At 70.5% G+C, this 14,510-nt stretch overlaps 3 protein-coding genes across 4 annotated transcripts; 2 read left to right on the top strand and 1 right to left on the bottom strand.

Annotated features, from left to right (window-relative positions):
- The first annotated feature begins 232 nt into the window (after positions 1-232).
- Positions 233-2,977, top strand: ASB16 (ankyrin repeat and SOCS box containing 16). The gene is made up of 5 exons (XM_075775414.1): positions 233-679; positions 1,010-1,277; positions 1,917-2,409; positions 2,494-2,607; positions 2,685-2,977. The coding sequence occupies exons 1-5, from the start codon at positions 370-372 to the stop codon at positions 2,868-2,870; spliced, it is 1,371 nt and encodes a 456-aa protein (XP_075631529.1). The 5' UTR covers positions 233-369; the 3' UTR covers positions 2,871-2,977.
- A 973-nt stretch (positions 2,978-3,950) lies between these two features.
- Positions 3,951-5,843, top strand: TMUB2 (transmembrane and ubiquitin like domain containing 2). Its single transcript, XM_075775434.1, has 2 exons — positions 3,951-4,786; positions 5,149-5,843. The coding sequence occupies exons 1-2, from the start codon at positions 4,254-4,256 to the stop codon at positions 5,504-5,506; spliced, it is 891 nt and encodes a 296-aa protein (XP_075631549.1). The 5' UTR covers positions 3,951-4,253; the 3' UTR covers positions 5,507-5,843.
- Positions 5,844-6,703: 860 nt separating this feature from the next.
- ATXN7L3 (ataxin 7 like 3) lies at positions 6,704-13,630 on the bottom strand. 2 transcript variants are annotated; one of them, XM_075775426.1, is made up of 13 exons: positions 13,430-13,626; positions 11,740-11,852; positions 11,521-11,653; positions 10,853-11,024; positions 10,264-10,361; positions 9,981-10,003; positions 9,836-9,881; positions 9,551-9,582; positions 9,380-9,448; positions 8,965-9,008; positions 8,767-8,838; positions 8,329-8,462; positions 6,794-8,029 (listed from the first exon to the last, which is right to left on the bottom strand). In XM_075775426.1, exons 2-13 carry the CDS (start codon positions 11,788-11,790, stop codon positions 7,881-7,883), a joined length of 1,023 nt encoding a protein of 340 aa, XP_075631541.1. In that variant the 5' UTR covers positions 11,791-11,852; positions 13,430-13,626; the 3' UTR covers positions 6,794-7,880. The 2 variants fall into 2 exon arrangements, with proteins under 2 accessions (XP_075631540.1, XP_075631541.1); XM_075775425.1 differs by having other exon boundaries at positions 6,704-8,029; positions 9,836-10,003; positions 13,430-13,630.
- Positions 13,631-14,510: the final 880 nt, after the last annotated feature.

The following is a 14,510-nucleotide window of genomic DNA, read 5'->3' on the forward strand; positions in this document are numbered from 1 at the left end:
GGTGCCCCTCTGTCCCCTCTGCTGAGCTGCAGCACCCCAAACCCTTCCCCTGTGGGGGTCCCTGCTCCTCCCCGGCAGCAGGTGCCATTTCCCCCCCCCAGGGCTCCTTTGGGGTTGGGGCGTACCGGGGCCCAGCCCAGCCCTGTGGGGCCGTCCCCATCGCGCACCCACCAACAGGTTAAACTCCCTGGCAGCCCCGCGTGACTGTTTACCACCCCGGGGGAGTTATTTATAGGGCGGCCTGGCTTGGGCTCTTGATTCAGCATTTGTGTGCGGGGCACAGCCCTATTTATAACCCCCACCCAGGCGGTGCAGGCAGCTCGCTGCCCCCCCCCCCCCCAGCCTCCCCCTGCCCATCCCGGGGTGCCCATGGCCCAGGAAACCTTCGCCTTCACCTCCTCTGCCCTGCGCTCGCTTCGGCTCCAGCGGGAACTGCTGGAGCAGGAGGATCGCCGACGGGCCCTGGCTCGGGAATCGGCCACGCGCCGGTTCCTGTCGGCTAGCCCCCGGCCCCCACCGGCTCCCTCCCGGCGGCCCCAGTACTGCCGGGACCCCGCCGTCCACAACGCCCTGTACGCCGGGGACCTCCTGCGCGTCAAGAGCATCTTTAAGGACGAGACCACCACAAACCTGGTCATAGAGACGGTCAGCGAGGAGCTGGTGTGGTCACCCGAGCAGGGTACGGGGCTGGGGGGTCCCTTCCCTTCCCTGCTGGGCCCCCTGCAAAATAATGGGGGGGAGCGGGGGGGGCTGAGGATGCAGCTCCACGGTGGGGGGGGGGGGGAGCGGGCTGCTCTCTTTGAGGGTGGGACTTCGCTGGGAAAGGGGGGGTGACCCCGGGTTTGCCCCCCCCCCCGGGGCTCTTCCTGGGTGGGGGGATGCTGGGGTGCACAGCCACCCCCCTGGGCTACGGGTGGGTGCGGGGAGGTCCCGCGCAGGGTGAGGGGTGGGCGGGCAGGCCTGGGGCGGCCCCCATGTGCCCCCCGGCTGACGCCTCCCCCTCCGGCAGGGCTGTGGGTGCTGAGCCCCCGCCGGCAGCAGACCTCGGCGCTGCGCATCGCCGCCGGCCGCGGCTACGGCGACTGTGCCCGGCACCTGCTGCTGCGGGGGGCCGAGGTGGACGCGGTGGTGGGGGGCCGGGCCCCCCTGCACGACAGCGCGGCCGCCCCCCGCCCCGACTGCACCCGCCTGCTCCTGGCCTTCGGGGCCGACCCCAACCTGCTCAGCGCCGAGGGCTCAGCCCCGCTGCACCTCTGCACCGCGCCGGACAGCCTCCCGTAGGCCCCGCCCCACCATCTGCATGCCAGGCCCCGCCCCATCATCTGCATGCCAGGCCCCGCCCCATCATCTGCATGCCAGGCCCCGCCCCCTCCATCTGCATGCCAGGCCCCGCCCCCTCCATCTGCATGCCAGGCCCCGCCCTGACCGAGATTCCCCCATGCGTTGCCTGGCAGGCACTGGCCAAGGGCTGGGCTCATCTGCATACCAGGCTCCGCCCACCCACATGCCCCAATAACCTGTGGGCCATGCTCCACCCACATAACCAACCTCATCTGCATGCCGAGCCCCACCCACACATCCAGCCCCACCCACACAGCGACCCTCATCTGCATGCTAGGCTCCGCCCCCACCCAAGCCACACCCACCACCTATAGACCCTTATAGCTGAGCCCCCCACCCTCACCGCGGGCCAAGCCCCGCCCCAAATCCAAGCCCTGCCCCACCGCCAAGCCCCGCCCCACCGCCAAGCCCCGCCCCACCGCCAAGCCCCGCCCCGCCGCCAAGCCCCGCCCCTCCCCAGGGCTCCCCGGGGACCCCACAGCGCAGCCCCCGGGGGACACACAGGGCTCTCTGGGGGGTCCCCAGCCCCGGCTCACCCCTGTGCCGTCGTGTCCCCCCCCCCCGCTGCCCCCCAGGTGCGCGGAGCTGCTGCTGGCACACGGGGCGCGGGTGAACCTGGGCACGCGGGACCGGCAGCTGACGGCCCTGCACGTGGCGGCGCGGCAGGGGCTGGTGGCCCACGTGGAGCTGTACCTGCGGCACGGTGCCGACCCCGCCCGCCGCAGCCGCCAGGGCGAGACCCCCCTCAACGCCGCCTGCGCCGCCGCCGAGCGCCCCGAGGACGCCGAGCGCTACTACCGGGTGGCCGAACAGCTGCTGGCGGCCGGCGCCGACCCGGGGGCTGCCGGCCGCAAGGACCACACGCCGCTGCACAACGCCTGCGGTAACGGGCAGCCCCGGCTGGTGCGGCTGCTGCTGCGCCACGGGGCCGATGCCACCGTCCCCAACTGCGCCGGCTACACCCCCATGGACTGCGCCCTCCACGCCGTCGAGGAGTACCGGCACCATCGCCCCGAGGAAACCATCGCCCTCCTCCTCAACCATGGCGCCGGCCCCGTCCACCCCAAGGTGGGCACTCAGAGGGGTGCTGGGGGGGGGTGACGGGGGTGCGGCGGCGTGTCCCCCCCCCCGCTGACACGTCTCCGTCGGCAGATGCTCAAGTTCTGCTGCCGGCACCCGCCGGCGCTGGAGGTGGTGCTCAACGCCTACGACCGCATCCCCCCCGCCGAGAGCTGGGTGGAGGCCGTGCCCCCGGAGCTGTGGGAGGTAAGAGGGTGCCCGGGCGTGTGTGTCCCCCCCCCAGCCCCGGCCCACTCACCCCCGTGTCCGTCCCCCCTCTCCAGGAGCACCGGGAGTTCTACGCCTCGGCGCAGCGCATGGCGGGTCAGCCGCGGCGCCTGCAGCACCTGGCCCGCTGTGCCGTCCGGCGACACCTGGGCGCCCGCTGCCACGCCGCCGTCCCCAAGCTGTCCCTGCCGCCCGCCCTGCGCCGCTACCTGCAGCTGCCCCTCGAGGGGCTCCTCTCCTGAGGGCCCCCCCGGGCCCCCCCACCGGCAGCGGCCTCCGGGACGGGAGAGCCCAGGGGCCCGTGTCCGCCCGGGCACCCCGGGGCGAGGAATAAAGGACGCGGCAGAGGCGGCTCTCGGGGCGTCTCCTTCCCCGCGGGGACCGGCGGAGGCACCGCGCCGGGCGGGACAGGGGCCGGGGGGGGGGGACGGGCCGGGGGGGGACAGACCGGGGGGAACAGGGGCTGGGGGGGGGACGGGCCGGGGGGGGACAGACCGGGGGGGGGCACAGACCGGGGGGGGCACAGACCGGGGGGAACAGGGGCTGGGGGGGGGACAGACCGGGGGGGCACAGACCGGGCGGGACAGGGGCCGGGGACGACACGGGCCGGGGGGGACGGGCCGGGGACACGTGAGGCACGCGACGCCCCGCCCCACGCCGTGGCCCCGCCCATCGGCCCCGCCCGAGGCCACGCCCCCTTCCGCTCAACCCGGAGGCGGGGCCCGCGCGCTCCGCCTTCCCTCCCACCCACCTCTCCCTTACGCCATCACCGCGCGCCGGGCCACGCCTAGTGGGCGTGGGGCGACGGCGCGGCCGTGACGCGTTGCGTGCGCGCCCGCGGCCTTCTCCCCCCCCCCCCCGTCCCCGTGGCGGCGGCGTGTGACGTGTGGCGTATGACGTGTGACGTGGCGCTTCCGGCGGGCGGCGGGACGCGGTGAGTGCGGGCGGGGCCGGGCCGGGCCGGGCCCCCCCCCCCCCCCCCCGGGACCCCCGGACCCTCCCCTGCCCCTGCCCGGCGAGGGGCCGCCGCAGAAAGGCCCGGGGCGGCCGGGACCGGCGGTGACCGGGCTTCTCGCCCCGCTGGCGCCGTCGCTCTGTTCCCTTGCGGGAGCGGGGCCGGCGCTCGGGGGTGCCGTGACCCCGGCTGGGACCGGGGTGCTTCGGGAGCCCAGCGGCCCCGGGCCCGGCCCGGCAGGGAAGGCGCGGCCCGCCGGGCTGTGATTACGGCGTCCCGCTGCCCGCGGGGCCCGGGCCCGTCCTCCTCCTCCTCCTCCTCCTCCGTCTCCCGAGGCCATCCCCCGCTCGCCGAGCGGCTGCCGCCCTCCCCCGCCCGCCCCCGGCCCTGCCCCGCGGGTGTCGCCCCGTCCCCGGCTCTCGCCGGTTCGGTGCCTCGGTAACAGAAAGGCAGCGCCGGCGGTAAACGCCTCTCCCTTCCCCGCAGCCCTCGGAGCAGCAGCGGGATTTACTTGAAGGCCGAACGCGACCGCGAAGAGGCCCCGGGGGCTCCGCACGGCCGGTTCGCCCCGGGCACGGCGGCTTCGTGGGAGAGTTGAGCCGGGACAGAGGCCGCCGGGCTGAGGAGGGGGGCGGGGGGGGAGCCCCGGCTCCTCCGTCCCGCTCCGGAGATGGAGCCCCCCACCGCCACCCTCATCCGAGGGGTGGGGGACGAGGTGACGGCGGTGGCCGGCGTGGCGGTGCTGGTCCTGGCGCTGGTCCTGGCCTGGCTGTCCACCTACGTGGCTGACAGCAGCAACCAGCTTTTGGGAACGATCGTCGCGGCCGGGGACGCGGCCGTCATCCGGCTCGGCCGCGTGGAGCGGTACGTGGGGACGGCGGGGGCGGCCGAAGCCCCGGACCCCCCCAGGGTCCCCGAGAACACAGAGGAGAAAACAGAAGAGGAAGGGGGGGCGGCGTCAGGGCCGGTGGCAGAGCAGGGGGCCGGCAGCAGCCCCCCCGACCCCGGCCTGGAGCGGCTGCTGGACATCCGGAACTCGCCCAAACGGACCCCGGCCGCTGAGCCCAGCGCCCCGGGGGGGCCACCTGCCACGGGGGATGACGACCTGTGCTCCGGCCTCATCAAGATCCGGCTCAAATTCCTCAACGACACGGAGGAGGTGGCCGTGGTGCGGCCTGAGGACACCGTGGGGGGGCTCAAGAGGTGAGTCCCGAGGGAGAGTGGGACACAAGGGAGCACTGCCTGGTTGCCAAACACCTCCCGAGGTTTTTTCCCCCTTGTACAACCCGGCCCCTCCCCACCACGCTGCCGGAGGGCGGTGGAAGGTTTTCATCCGTTCTCACTCCGCCGCTACCCCCCCGGTTAGGGATCCCTCCAGAAATAACGAGGTGGCGCCGATTTTAAAACAACAAGTTTGAAAGACAAGACGGCACACGGTGGCAGTGCCATCACCGTCCCTCTGAGCCAGGACCCTCCTCAGTTTTGCGATTGGGGGTGGGGGGTGTCCCCCAGCCCCAGGTCACTTGAGGCGTGAGCCCCTCCCTGACCCTTCCCTCCCTCCGCAGCAAGTGTTTCCCGGGCCAGGAGAGCCAGATGAAGTTCATCTATCGCGGGCAGCTGCTGCAGGACCAGGGGCGGACGCTGCGCTCGCTCCACATCACCGACAACTGCGTCATCCACTGCCACCGCTCCCGGAGCGCTGCCGCCACCACGCTGCCCGACCCCGGCACCGCCACCCCCGATAGCGGCGGCCTCCCCTTCAGCGCGGGGAACCTGATGGTCCCCGCTGTCATGGTGGTACTGGCAGTTGCCTGGTATTTCCGCATCAACTACCGGCAGCTCTTCACCGCCCCGGCCACCGTCTCCTTGATCGGCGTCACCGTCCTGTTCAGCTTCCTGGCGTTCGGGATGTACGGACAGTAGGGACGCCACCTGTGCCACGGCCCACCCCCCCAGCCTGGCAGCGCGGCACTCGGCCAGGCGCTGCTTTCTTCACCGTGGGGTTACGGTGACCAGAGCCGGCACGGTGGGAGCTTGGCACGTCCTTCCCAGTCTCGGTGCTGGACTTTGTCCCCCTGCGAAGGAGCTGTGCTCCCCCCAGCCACTGTCCTTCCCCCCCCCAGCCCCACGCAGCGCTCCGGGGAGGAGCCGGCCCTGGGGCAGGATCTGGGCCTGGCGGGTACGAGCCTGGGCCCTGCACCGGAACGAGCTGCGGCTTCCTGCCAGGGACTTTTGAAAGCGAATAAAAGGTGTAACGTCAGGCCGAGCACTCGCCTTCCTGCCCGGGGAGGGGCGGCTGTGGCAAAACCGCGGCCCTGGCTCAGCCCTGCTGCCTTCCCCAAGTGTTTTAAAAAAAAAAAAAGAAAAAAAGACACTCCCACAAGCGGATTTGTGTAAATCAAATGGTGGGAACTGGGGTGGGAGTCACAATGGCCCTGCTTAATTAAACCACGTAATTAAGCAGGGTGCTGGCACCGCACAGCAGCCATGAGCCGCAGATACCAAGTCAAGATGCAGTTTTATTTACAGGGGCAGCCACAACCCCCTCACGGACACACAGACCTCACAACGGCGCAACTACCCGGACGGGACGGCAAAGGTGCACGAAACACGAGTCTCGAGCCCAGGAGGGCCCTGGGGGGGGGGGGAAACGGGACAGGGCACAATCCATGCCCCCCCACCCCAGCCCTGTTACGCCCCTTGGACCCCAAATTGCAGCCCCTCTCCCGCAGCCGGAGGGGTGTGAGCTGTCCCCACCGGTCACTCTGCTCTCCCCAGGCAGGTGGTGGGGGGGGGGGGGCAGGGTGGTCCCCCCGTGTTTCTGGGTGCCTGGACCCCCGCCCCAGGGCACGCGAAGGCCAGCTCGGCGTGCTCCCCTGGCCAGCCCCCCCCCCCGCCTTCCGCCACCCCCCCCAAAGCCACGCTGGGTGCTACCACCAACCACAGCAAGGAGGGGGGTGGGGTGGGGCCCCCCCCGGCGGTTTGGGGTGCCCAGGGCTCCGTGAGGAGCCCACCTGCCCCCGCTGGCTCCAGCCCCAGCACTCGCCTTTAGCAGCAGTTTTAGAACAATAGTGAATCCAGAGCACCATAATTCCTGAGCCCCACCACGGCAGCACGGGGGGGTGGGGGGCAGGAGCAGCACCCCCCCAGACACTACAGCCAAACTTGGGGTGTCAGACAGCTGGCGGGGGGGATACAACAGAGGGGGCTGAGCCAACCCTGTCCCTACCGCCGCTCCTGCGATGGGAAACAGCTTGGGGGGATCACCGGGCTGCGGGGGAGCTGGATTCGGCGCGAGGGTCCCGTCCTCCCCAGGCCTGCACAATGGGGGCTGGTCCTGGCCCCCCCCCCCAGCCAAAGACCAGAGCCCATGGGGTTACAAACACCAGCCAGAGCTGCTGGGGGTTCCAAAAGACACCCCCCCCACCTGCAGCAGCAGGTCCCCAGCATGTGGGGATCCAGAGCTGGCCTGGGAATGCGGGGAGGGGGGGCTCTGCCTTGGAGCTGGGCTGCGTCCCACGTTCCCCCCCAGTTCACTCTGTGGCCATGGGGGTCTGGTGCGTTTCCCGGCCCTGCCAAGCACACGGGGTGTCCCCAGCAGGGCAGAGACCTGAGGGAAGGTCACAGCACTCCCCCGGCCCCGCGCGTCCCCCCGAAACAGCTCCACACACAAAGGATACAGCATGCAGCCCCCCCCGCCCCGGGGCCTGTGCCAGCCCTGCACAGGCAGTGCCAGGCCCCAAACACCCCCCAGCAGCCAAATCCAGCTGGTTACAGCTGTTCCGGGGTGTGGGGGTCCCCACTTGTCTCCTCTGAGCAGGGAGGAGCCCCCTCTCAACGTGCTGCCCCCGTCCTGAGCCAGCCCGACCAGCGAGCGCCAGCGTGGGGAGGGGGAGCAGCCCCTGGGGGTTGCTGTACCCCCCTTACCCAGTTCCAGACCCCCCCCCCAGGGGCCCAGCTGCACTCCCCGCCCCGCTGGGGTAAGGGGCTCTGGAGGAGCGAGCGTGGGAGGGGGCACAGCTGGTTTTGGGGGGGGCAGCGGGAAGGGAGAGGGCGTTGTGCCTCCAAGCCCCGATGGGAGCCCCCACGTACAAAAACTGTCACAGAATAAATAGAGGCACCGGGGTGGGGGGAGGAAGGGGGGCACTAATGGGGGCTCCTAAATCTTGTGTGTGTCCCCCCCCGCTCCCCACAGCGATGGCCAAAGTCCTCCATCCTCCGTGTCCCAGGTACCCGCTCAGTGTCTGACGCGTGGGGCTGCCCCGGCCCGCGTCCGTCCGTCTGTCCGTCCCCCTCCTCAGTTGATGTCGTCGTAGATGCTGGGGGTGTGGGGCGCAGGGGGTTTGGGCTTCTTCTTCTTGCTGGAGCCGAGCCCCGGGGCACCGCTCACCAACCCCAAGTGCGGCTTCTTCTTCTTCGTCTTGCGGGACTCCGAGTTGTTTGTACCTTGTGGGGGGAAAGGGAGGAGATGGGGGCGTTGGGAAACAGCTGGGCCAGCAGGAGGCCCCCCCAAACCAGAGAGGATTTCCCCCCCCAGGAAAATACACCCCAAAACTAGGGGACGCTCCCTCCCACCCAGGTAGGTGACAAGATACGGCAGCAGATGCCGCAGGGGCTCTTCAAGGTGGTTTGGATAACCGCGGTCGGTCTGTCCCGTCTCGTGCTGGGGAGATGCCAGAACACCCAGTTCTGCCCCCGTGGCGGGGGGGGTGTCTGTGGATCTGCCCCCACCCCCAAACACTCACTGGCTTTCGAGGAGGCCGAGTCGGAGGGCGAGATGTCGGAGGAGCCGTCCCACTGCAGCCGGCTCATGATGGCCTGGCTCTCCGCCACCTCGAAGCTGTCATTCTCCACGCTGCCCTCTGCCTCGGGCAGGGACCTGGGCAGAGGTGTTACGGGGGTCCCCAGCCCCCGGGAGCCCGCGGCGCTGCACCCCTCGACACAAGGGAGGCACCAGGGGCTCGATCCAGCTCCCCAGGACCCGGCTGGGTTGCACACCCCAATCAGCCCTCCAAGCCTCCCCGGAGGTGTCCTGTCCCCGTTCCCACCCTTGCTGGGGGCCTGGGTGCCCCGCGCAGCCCCCCCAGCCTCCGTTCACGCTGGGTGGCACAGTGCCACACTCCTGGGACCTATCGGACCCTGCGTGTACGTGCACCTGCACGCACATGTGTGCGCTCACTTACGCAGAGGGTCCGAGGAGGTAAACCCGGACGGATCTCCGCTGCTCATCTGTGTGCTGGGGACACCGCAGGGACCTGACGGAGGAGTCACGGGGCTGAGTCAGGCATTTTGCTGTGCGTCCCCCCCAGCTCCCACGGGGAGCCAGGCACCCTGGGGACCCCCACAAAGCCCCCCGCAGCCCTACGCCAGGACGTTCTCACCTGGTGCACATCTTCTTGGTGTGCTCGGAGATGACCCCGCATTGCTGGGGAGAGAAGGGACGGGTGAGCGGGCGGAGAGGCGGCCACCCAACCCCCAGGCTGCGCTCCACTGTGACGGCCCTGGGGACCCCAACCTCCCAGCGCTGCCCTGTCCCCCCCAGACAAACCAGTTCCACCACCCCAGGCCACCATGTCCCCCAGGACCGGGGCTTTCTGCCCAGTGGGGTGCAGGGCTTCTCCAGGGGAAGACGCACATCCCTGTCACCGGGTTCAGATCACCAATGTCCCCATTCCCAGCCTGGAAGCCAGCCAGAGCTGAGCCAGGACAGATCCTGGGAGAGCCGGTCCCTGCGCACCCCGTCCGGCTGGGGACGGGGTTCCTCTGCGCCTGTCAGCACCTCCCAAGGCCACGCACCGTGGTGAGCAGCGTCCGCAGCTCCTCGGGGCCCAGCGTCTCGTAGTTGATCCCCGCCGAGTTGCTGTACTGTGGGGGGGGGCAGAGAGCGGCATCAGGGACAAAGCGGGCCGGGGCCGTCCCGGGGACACAGGAGGGACCGGGCGCCATCTCCCACCACCCTGGGCTCACCTTGAAGGGATCGGGGTTCCCACCGATCTCGCCTGCAAGAGAAGAGGGTTGAGGAGGGCTGAGGGGGGTCCCTGCCCGCGGCCCGGCCCCCACGTGCCCCCAGCCCCATCCAGGCAGAGCCCGCTCCCCGAACAAGCTTCACCCACCGCGGTTACCCCACCCACCCAGATAACCCACCCCACGTGCTCACCACCACAAACCCCGCCCACACCCCACCCCACCCCTCCCCACACCCCGCCCCCTCCCCACACCCCGCCCCCTCCCCACCCCCCCGCCCCCCCTCACCATTTTTGTGTTTGAGGGCCTTGGACCTGCGGGGCGAGTTGGGGTTCTGCAACGAGAGCGGGGCGTTGGGGGCAGCGAGCCCCGTGTCACACCCCCCCCGCCCCGGGCCCCTCCCCAGCAGCTCCCCACTGCCCCGGCCCCTCACCTTATCCGATTTCCTCTTCTTTGCTACAGGGAGAGACAGAGAAGGGACGACTTTTACCTTTTCTGCTGGATTTAGCCCCAGGTGCTGCAGCAGCGGCTGCCAGCCCACCTTCCACCCCTGCTGCCGCGACGCTCCCCTCCCCGGGGACGGGGTGGGGCAGTCGGGGACCCCCACAGCACTGGGGTTCAAGGGCCACGGGGCAGCCGGGACGTGTCCCCCCCACCCCTCACGGGGGGCCAGGGACCCCCAGCTGAGCTGCCCCCCCCCCGTCCCGTCCCCCCACCTTTCTTCTCGGAGCCGTAGGACCAGTCGTTGTCGTTGATGTCGTCGTTGTCCTCCTGGTCGCTCTCCGACTTGTTCATGTTGTTGCTGCTCGCGATCCTGCACAGGGAGGGGAGGAAGGTCAAGGACCCGCAGCCGGGATCTGTCCCACGCCCTCCCCGGCACCCCAGGATCCGTCCCGCACCCCACCAGCTCCGCTGTGCCCACCCCAAACAGTCCCAGATCCAAGACGGGGTCCCCAGCAGCCACCAAGGGAAGGGGGGACAGAGGAGCCAGGATTCCCGGTTTGTTTTTCTGGGAAGGAAGGAAGGGAGCAGTGGGATAGAGCAAGTGGAGCTGGAGGGGGAACTCCAGGTTAGGGGGCAAGGACACGCACCCCCACAATGAAAAGCAAGGAGCGGGGAGAGCCCTGACGCCCCGTTTCCATCCCAGACTCATCAGCCCTGAGATGGGGGTGCCCAAACCCTCTGCACCCCCCCACCGAGAAGAGACACAGCCCCACAGCCTCAGTCCCCCCTTGTGCCTCGGTTTCCCCACACAGGGGGGGACCGTGGGAGCCTCCAGCCCAGCTTTTGGGGGGACACGCTCACCTCCGGTTGGCGATGCGGCTGCTGTTGCGGCCCATGCCCAGGCACTTCTCCAGGTGGGGGGCGAAGCGGGAGGCGGCGATGCTGCGGCTGCAGTTGGGGCACACGCACTCCTTGTTCTTCCACTGGTTGTAGACCTGCCCGAAGATGTCCACGCCGGGCTGGTCCACGATCTCTGCGGGAGGCACATGCGTCAGCCCCCCCGAGACCTCCCTCTGCTGTGGGGGCGACACCGGCTGTGCCCCCCAGCTCCGGTGCTTTGCTCTGGGGGGGTTCCTTGGACCGCCAGTCCCTTCCCAGACCCCCAGCTTGGCTTTGGGGCCTGAAACCAGCAGCAGTGCAGCCAGGGGGGGTCTCTGCTCCCCCCTTCCCACTGTGCTCCCCCAGGGCAGAGCACCGCGCCTTGGGGCGGCATTTCTGGGGTTCAGCTCACCCCAGGAGGGGACAAAACGACTCCTCTGGGACAGGGTGGTCACATCCCAGCAGCACCAGCACTGCCGGGGGAGGACAGCTGGACCACCGCGTGTTTAATCCTCCTCGGCACCGCTTGTGCCGAAATCCTTACGCGCGGGGACGACCGCTACCCCCCAGAACTTCGCTGTGGCTTTTCGCGGTGCGAGACGCTCGCCGTGCCCCCGTTGCCATCGTCACCCCATCCCCGGGGTGCTCACCGAAGTCCTTCATGCTGTCGGGGTCCGTGTCGTCCAGGAAGAAGTAGCCGCACTTGACGGCCCGGTGGACTTCGAAGCAGAGGCCCAGGCAGGCATCTTCCACCAGGTCCGTGTAGATCTCATGCGCGATGGCCTGGGGTGAGGGAGGGGCTGTTAGAGACAGGAGGGGGGTGGGCGCCATGGGGGGGGAACAGACGGACAGCCCGGGGGGCCGCTCACCTCCAGTTTGCTGTTATCCAGGCCAGACAAAGACATATCCTCCATTTTCATTTGCAACTGCTCGCGGAGAAGTCACGCCGAACGCTCATAGCACAGGACGCGCGGGGGTCTCGCTGTGGGGGGGCAGGGGCCATGCTGGTACCTCACCCGTGGCCAGCAGACCACCCCCCCCACCTCCCTCACCCCCCACCCAGCCAAAATCCCACCTCACACCCTGGGGAGCGGGCTGACCCCAAGACCTCCGGGGGGTCTCCGAGCCCCAAGGGGCACGGTCCTGGGTTAAACCCCCCAGGAATGGCTAGGGGTGGGCATGGGGGTCCCCCAGCCTGACACTGACCCCCCCCCCAGGGTAGATGAAGGGGAGAAGGGGAAGGGTCCCGGGTTTGGATCCGCTGCCTGGCCCCCGCCCCGCTGCCTTCATCAGGATAAGAGAGGCCTCTCCCCGCCAGCCACCATGGGGGGGGGCAGGCGTCCCCTGGGCCCAACTGCCAGCCCCCCCCCCCAGGGCCATGCCCGGCTGTCACCAAGGTGTCAGGCTCCCCAGAAACACCCCCCCCCCCCCCAGCATTGTCTCTGGATTGCAGGTGGGCACAGGGGACTCGGGGTACCCCCCCCCCCGAGGAGCAGTGGGTTTTGCTGCATCACCCTCCCTTGAAGCCAATGGAGAGAGGGGACAGGATGGGGACCACCGGGTGTGTCCCCCCAAAAAGGGCATCCTGGACCCCCCCCCAACGGCAGCTTAAAAGAGGGGGGGCCCCAAACTCACACCAGCGCTGCTGCCAGCACCCACAAACGGCGGGTACTGGTGGGTACTGGTGAGTACTGGCCAGTGGCCGGGGGGTCAGTTGCCATGGAGGGGGGGTTCCGACCCAACCACTGGGATGGGGAGGGGGGTCTCTGTGCCCCCCACCCCCGCACCCCAGCACCCGCTTCCGGGCCCGGCCCGGGGATTTCTTCCCTCCGCCGCGGAAAGAGGAAACACCGGCTGCAGCAGCTCAGGCTTGCGCCGTCCTCACCCCACGGGATGTTTCCTCCCGCCCCCCCCCCGGCCCCCCCCGGGTTAGGAGGCCGGTGTGGTGCAGGCAGGACCCGAGGGGGGGTGGGGGGGCGCTGCCTGGTGCTGCCCAGCCCCCCCCCCGCTGCAGGCAGGGCCTGGAGCAGCCGAACAAAAGGGACGCGGGGACCCAGCTGCGGGGGGGGCTGCACAAAGCTGGGGGGCGGCTGCACCCTGCTTGGCCCCCCCGGGGCGGTGCCAGCCTGGGGGGCGATGCCAGCCCTGGGGGGGGGGACACGGGGCTGAGAAACCCCCGCAGGAGCCGGGTGCTGCGCCAGGGGTTGGGGCGGGGGGGGGCGACAGGGGAGCGGGCCGGGGGTCCCAGGGCCTGGGGGTCCCTCACGGGGCCGGGCCGGGGGGGGGGGGGTGTCGCGGCGGATCTGCTGGGGCCGGGGGACCCAGAGGGGGACCGGGGGGCACCCGCAGGGCGGGGCGGCCCCGGGGAGGGCCCCGGCGGATCGGGGATCCCTGCGGGCCGGGAAGGCCCGAAGCAGCGCGGGGCGGGGCGGGGGGAGGGGGGGCCGGGGGCCGCCGGGCGGGGTCAGCGGGCCCCTCTGCGGTGCCCCAGGGCCCCACGGCGGAACGGAGCCCCGGGAGCGGGAGCTCCAGGCCGGGAGGGGCCTGTCGATCACTCACCGGCGCGGAGGGCCCGTCAGGGCCGGGCCGGGTCAGCGCCCCCCGCCGCTCGGCCGCGGGGCCCGGCGGCGGCTCGCCATGCTCGGCGGCAGCGCCGCCCGCCCTCCCGGGGCCGGGGCCGGGGCCGGGGCCGGGGCGGGAGCGGTGCGCGGGAGCGGGCGGGCCGGGCCTGGCGCTCCCTCCGCCCGGCGGCGGCGGCCCGAGGCGGCGGGCGGGGGGGGGGGGGGGGCGGAGGAGGGGGAAGAGGGGCGGGCCGTGCGCGCGCCGGGTGCGGCGCCCCGCCCCCACCTCCGCCACCAATAGGGAGGCGCCGTGCGGGACGCCGCCAATGGGAGCGACCCTCGCCGCCGCCACCGCGCGGGGCCGGCACCTTGTCGGAGTGCGGCGGGCGCCGGGGCGGGGCGGAAAGAGGGGGCGGGCCCAGGGAGGGGCGTGGTCATTGGTGGGCGGGGCGAGAGGGGGCGGGGCCGGGGCGGGGCCAGGGACCCCCCTGCGGGCTCCCCCCGGACCCCCCCGGGGATCCGCCCCCTTCCCCGGGACTCCCCACCCCCAGGGATCCCCCACCCCTGTGGGACCCCCATGCCCAGGGACCCCCCAAATACCCAGGGATCCGTGTCCCCCCCAGGGACCCCCCCAGGGACCCCCCCCCTTACGGATCCCCCCCCCAGGGACCCCCCCCCAGGGACCCCCCCCCTTACGGATCCCTCCCCCAGGGACCCCCCCCCCCGGATCCCCCCGCCCCGTGATTCCCACAGATCCCCCACATCCGCAGCAGGGCGGGGGCAAAAACACTCCTCACACTTTGGGGTTTTTTTTTTTTCCTAAAGTTTTATTTTTTATAGTAATGACATGAGAACAGAAACATTATTTTTCACTTTATTATAAAAAAAAAAAAAAAAAAAAAAAGAAAACCAACCAAAAAAAAACCCAAACTCAAAAAAAACCAACAAAAAATAAGAACCGAAACCCAAGCAAACCGGGACACCGCAGATGCGAGGCCCCCGCGTCCCGCTCAGCCGTACAAATTCCAAGTTGGGATTATTTTTTTTATTTTTTTTGTCTTTTTTTTAAACCTACAAAA

Source organism: Balearica regulorum, chromosome 24, assembly GCF_011004875.1.
Source record: "Balearica regulorum gibbericeps isolate bBalReg1 chromosome 24, bBalReg1.pri, whole genome shotgun sequence".
NCBI lineage: Eukaryota > Metazoa > Chordata > Aves > Gruiformes > Gruidae > Balearica > Balearica regulorum.